This window comes from Elephantulus edwardii, unplaced genomic scaffold, assembly GCF_000299155.1.
Source record: "Elephantulus edwardii isolate Elephantulus edwardi_28Jun2011 unplaced genomic scaffold, EleEdw1.0 scaffold00024, whole genome shotgun sequence".
NCBI lineage: Eukaryota > Metazoa > Chordata > Mammalia > Macroscelidea > Macroscelididae > Elephantulus > Elephantulus edwardii.
This window is the reverse complement of record NW_006399774.1, coordinates 3267861-3273126: the sequence shown is the minus strand read 5'-3', so window position 1 is coordinate 3273126 and position 5266 is coordinate 3267861. Positions and strand designations below refer to the sequence as shown.

The following is a 5266-nucleotide window of genomic DNA, read 5'->3' as shown; positions in this document are numbered from 1 at the left end:
GATGCCCCCCAGTTGGATAAACAGATGTTTCTTAGGAAATGCTGTTGAAGATCGAGATCCTAGGACTGTGTTGTTGTTGTTGTTGTTGTGTCCCGTAGAGTCGGACCCGACCCATAGCTGACCCTCCAGCGGGTTTTCAGAGGCAGCTAATCGCCTGGGAGGAGCTCTCCCATGTGCTACAAGAACCTGAAGTGTCAGATAGATCTGAGCAGCTCGCCCTCACTCTCAGGACGGCGGGCCTCGTTGATTTGCCATGTTCTCAGTCGGTGACTGCCAACCTGCTCATGCTTGGTCATTCTCTCCCATTTCATCTCTTAGCTCTCCCTGCGGCGCCAGCAAGTGAGTGAGCGGCTGAACGAGTGGGCCGTCTTCAGTGAGAAGAACAAAGAGCTCTGTGAGTGGCTCACCCAGATGGAAAGCAAGGTGTCTCAAAATGGAGAAATCCTCATTGAAGAAATGATAGAGAAGCTCAAAAAGGTGAGAGGTTCCTGAGGCTTCAGTCCACAGGGTGCGTAGGCATATTTAATAGTGTCTGCTAACACCACAATGCAAAACATAGACTCTTCTTCAAACTGCTTGACTAGCTACCTTGTACCCTCACTTGTCCATAGGGTGTCTATCAGTCTGAACCAGCTAGACAGCATTTCACAACATATAAGTATTCCATCCTGACTGGGCAAGCACACTGAAAATGACGCATAATACTGCCAATAGTCTTTGCACATGAACTGATACTCACATGGGGTTCCTCGTACCTAAGCTGATTCCAAGTGGTAGAAAACATTCACGTGTTTCCAGCAGAGCCAAGCTGAATGCATTAAGAATGTGCTTTCTGACCTCCTGTGATTGCTCTTTGTTGCATAGGATTATCAAGAGGAGATTGCTGTTGCCCAAGAGAACAAAATTCAGCTGCAGCAAATGGGAGAGAGACTTGCTAAAGCCAGCAACGAAAGCAAAGCATCTGAGATTGAGTACAAGCTTGGGAAGGTCAACGATCGGTGGCAGCATCTCCTGGACCTTATCGCCGCCAGGTAAAAGGCCCTATTCTGCAGGACACGGGTGTGAGGCATATGGTGCATTCAGCGTCTTTCACCGTCAGCCATGGGTGACTCAACACAATGCAGTTGGTTTCTCTCTTCCTGTGTTATAACATCAGGCCAGTCCATTCTTTTATCCTAAATGGCACTATCATCAACTTTAATATTCTCCTTCTTAAATCCTGAATAGTATGGTCCTTGTGTTTAGCTGAGAGTCGTATCCAAGTCAGATTTGTTCCCAAGAGCAAATTATCCCTTTACTGATTTTTCCCCACTCTGTTTTGGGTATTTAGCATCCAATGGGGAGGAAAATGAAATGGTTGAGCAATCTCTTGACAGTGTTTTGTCTACAGCAGCAGGAAATATTTTATTTATTATTATAGTCTGTGGGACTAGAAATTATTCATGTTGTTGTTTTTACTAGTAAACTGCTCCATTACTATAGTTATGTGATAAGGGTTTTTTTGTGTTGTTTTTTTTTTTAATTGGGAAAAACATATCGGGGGTACAAGGAGGTGAGGATTGGGGGCAGAAGGGTGAGGATGGGCCAGGATGCAGTTGCAAAGCTGCACAGTTTGGTCGGTGGGGGAAGCAGGTGAAGGAAATGATGAGGCTCCAGTGGGGACCAGATGCTGCAGAGGAATGACAAGCATTTTCCAATAGTAATTAAACCAACTGTCTTATTTATTTGGGAATTGAATGCTGACTCTCTGGCTTCTTCATGCTGAACAGGGACGTAGATGTAAAGGGGGGAAGGGAGGACGCTTTATCACCTTACTGGTGGTCTTGGGTTACAGCTGCTTGCCTTCTTGCTCTGTTAGAAGATATTTTCCTGTCATTTGCTCCCCTCTGGACTGCAAAGTGTTTTCCCAGGTGGGTCCAGTGGGGATGGCTGGTTGAACCCAGAAGCTTCATCCTCCTTTGCTTCCTTAGCTGTCAGTTGTATTTCCTTTTTGTCACTGGCACTGGGTTCAGGGTCAGATCTAGAGTAAAGCTCACTGTTAAGGTTACTATGTGACAAGTTTTAATGATAAAGTTAAGTGCCAGTCAAGTACCTTAGAGGCAGATGGGTAGAATAAACAAAAAAAAATATGTGAATTAAGAAGAAAAAAAATTGGTGAGAGTCTCTGTTAGCCATGTGTAGATGCTAATAGATGCTTTATTTTTCCATGGACTTTGCTTTATGTGAAAAAGTTCTGGTGGCATAGTGGTTAATTAATTTGGATGTCAACCTAAAGGTTGACTCTTCTAATCCACTGTTCACTCTTCAGGAGTAAGAAGAGTCAACATCCTTCAAGATTTCACCTTTTAAAACTCCCTGAGGCAGTTCTGCGGCTGTCCTGTGGGAACCTTATGAATTAACATCAGTTTAAAGACAATGGGCTTTTGTGTTCTGCTCTGTTTGCTGGCTCACCTCATGTTAGAATGTGTTTATCCTGAAGGCAGGAATTTTTGTGTCATTCACTGTATGCAATACAAATGCAGTAAGGATTTGAATGAATGAGTGGGTGCATATTGAACAGTTCTTTCCTGCAGTTAGGAGAGTTGGGTGTTGTGAATGTTCTGACTGTAGCCTGGGTGAAGCGGTCTCACAGTGTGAGCACACACACCCCACCTCTGGCTTCCTGACCTTAATTGTTTCCCCGTAAAGGTGGCCATGGAATAGTGCCTTTTGAATCCTGTGTGCCCGCTCCTGCTGGCGATAGACGTGACAATCTTGATGCTGCTTTTCGAAAGATTGTATTTTCTCCTCGAAGAAAGTTACCAGAGAAAGCCTTGTTTAGGCAGACTGTGAGATTATTACTTCTTTTACTAACAGACCCGGGCTCATTGTCATCAAGTCAAAGCTGACCTGATAGGGCTGACCCTCCAGTGGGCTTTGGAGGCTCTAAGTCCCCAGGAAGAGATTGCATGTCTGTCTCCCACGGAGCATCTGATGGACTCGAACTGCCAGCGAGCTTCTGCCTTCAGCTTAGCATGCAATGCCCTACTCACTACCACAAATGGAAACAGAATAACGATTCATAATCAGCTTTTACGGTGATTAACAAGAACACTTCCCGATGTCTAAGGCTTGGCATTCAAAAATGTCTTTTCTAGCCAATGATTAACTGTTTATTTTGTGCTGAGGTATTTCTTTTTTTGTGTTGAGGGGAGAGGATTAGGGTGTAATATAAGCCCCACCCTTCTACAAGTTTCTTTAAGGTCTTGGGACCCCAGTGCTAGTTCTCTCCTTGTAGGACACCTGCCTTCGGCTGAGAATCTACAACACTCACCGGTCTCTGCAAAACACCCCTATAACCATGTGAGACATTCCGCTGACAGGTCTGAGACTCTGGGAGACCTTCCAGTGAACCACCGAACCCAAGGGACATAGAGGAGCTGGGGAAGTGGACAAGGGATTAACTGTTGATGTCAGAAGTCACGGAGTTATACAACAAATTAAGCATTCAGGACAATGTTGACATGACAATTCTAATAACTAGTCTGCTACTAATCTTAGCAGAACAAATTATGACTACAACTTATTAATCATTTAGTTTGTGCCGGTAACAACCAGACTTCACATGCACTTTCTTAGGTGTTGTTCACAGGACCATTTGCAGTGGGTATTATTTTTTGTATACCCATTTACAGACAAGGAGGCTGAGACCGGCACTTGTCCCTGGTCTGTGCGTGCTGAAGTTATAACCCACACTGGCCAGCTCCATAGTCCTTTCTCCTGACCACTGCACACTCCTGCCTGCCAGACTTACTCCTTTCCTATTCCCTGCTGGAGAGAATTCAATTAAAAAGAAGCTAGGTTTTATTATTCATTTGGACAATTTAATTTCCCAGTCCTTTGTTTATGAAATACTTACAATATGACAGCAACTGTGAGAGACTTGGGAGATAAAATTGCAGAGGTGTTTGCCTTCGCGGAGTTCATAGTGAGAAGTGGAGAGATATAAGAAACCAAGAACAGGAATAAGATAAATGTTCTGATAAAGGCACAAAGCAATGGAAACATATGTTTCAGCTTAAATGACTCTAAATATTTAGACATGTATAGCATTCAGAATCCCAGTGTTATACTTAGCCTCACTTCTGAGTCATGAAAATGATAATAAAACCTTATTTCAGGAGGAAGGATGGGCGCTCCTTGTGCTATAAAAAGAAATCCCCTTCTTTAGGAAACCAGGCACTTGCCAAAGACGCCTGATTTTTTTTTTCATCAGATTATATCTCAGGAATTGAATTACATTTCCATGTAATCCAGTTTAACTAGTTGATGTTCTCTCCTAATGGATAGTAACTCGGGGCCGTGGACGATGGAGATACATTATGTCAACAATGTTTTAAACTCAGTTTAGTCTAAGCTGCCAATGAGTATGCCCAGCAATTAGTCAGCTCTCTCCTCAATCGTGGTTTTGTTGGATTTCCCACCCCCCCAGTCATGTTTTATTGACCATATTTTTCATCCAACTGGTCAGGTGAAAATACATTAACAAACATGATCCAATTAATATGTAAAAGGGAGCTATTTACACTCCGACATGTATGTTTCTCCTTGTATAGAAGAGCATCTTGCTGGTGTTAGGATGTGTAAGTTGATTCTGACGTGTAGAAATTCTGTATGATGGTAGATCAGCCCCAAAGGTTTTCTTGCCTGTAATCTTTATGTAAGTAGACAGTCAAGTACTTTTCCCCTCAAGTAACCGGCGTGATTTGAAATACTGACTTGTTAGCAACCAGTCACATGCTTAGCTGTTGTACCACAAGTGCTCTTCAGACTCTTCATGTTGTTTTGTGCTGTATAGTCGACCATCATTCGTATGAACACTATGAACAGTGCTTCTGAACTTGGCCCTATCCTGAGCCAACCTCAGCATCTCAGACCCGTTGGCACAACCACTGTATCAATCCGTCTCATCCAGAGTCTTCCTCTCCTGTGCTGACCGTACACTCTTCCAACTCTGATGTCCTTCTCCAAAGACTGGTCCTTCCTGGCAACGTGGCCAAAGAATATGAGATGGAGTTTCAAAATCCTTGCCACCAAGGAGAAACCAATTTCACCCTCTCCAGGATGATGTTGTTGTTGTTGTTATGTGCCGTCGAGTCACTTGCGACTCATAGCGACCCTATGTACAACAGCCCTAAACTCTGCTCTGTCCTGTGCCAACTGCACCGTCTCTGACACTCCCATCCCGATTACCCCAGTCACTGAATCAGTCCACCTCATAGAGGGC

General features: G+C 43.8%; 1 protein-coding gene across 1 annotated transcript in view; it reads left to right on the top strand.

Annotated features, from left to right (window-relative positions):
* Positions 1-5266, top strand: part of SYNE1 (spectrin repeat containing, nuclear envelope 1) — a 644155-nt gene that overhangs the window by 547808 nt on the left and 91081 nt on the right. The window contains exons 126-127 of the mRNA XM_006882743.1: positions 319-477; positions 865-1031. Coding sequence (XP_006882805.1) covers positions 319-477; positions 865-1031 — 326 coding nt within the window. The remainder of the gene's footprint in view (positions 1-318; positions 478-864; positions 1032-5266) is intronic.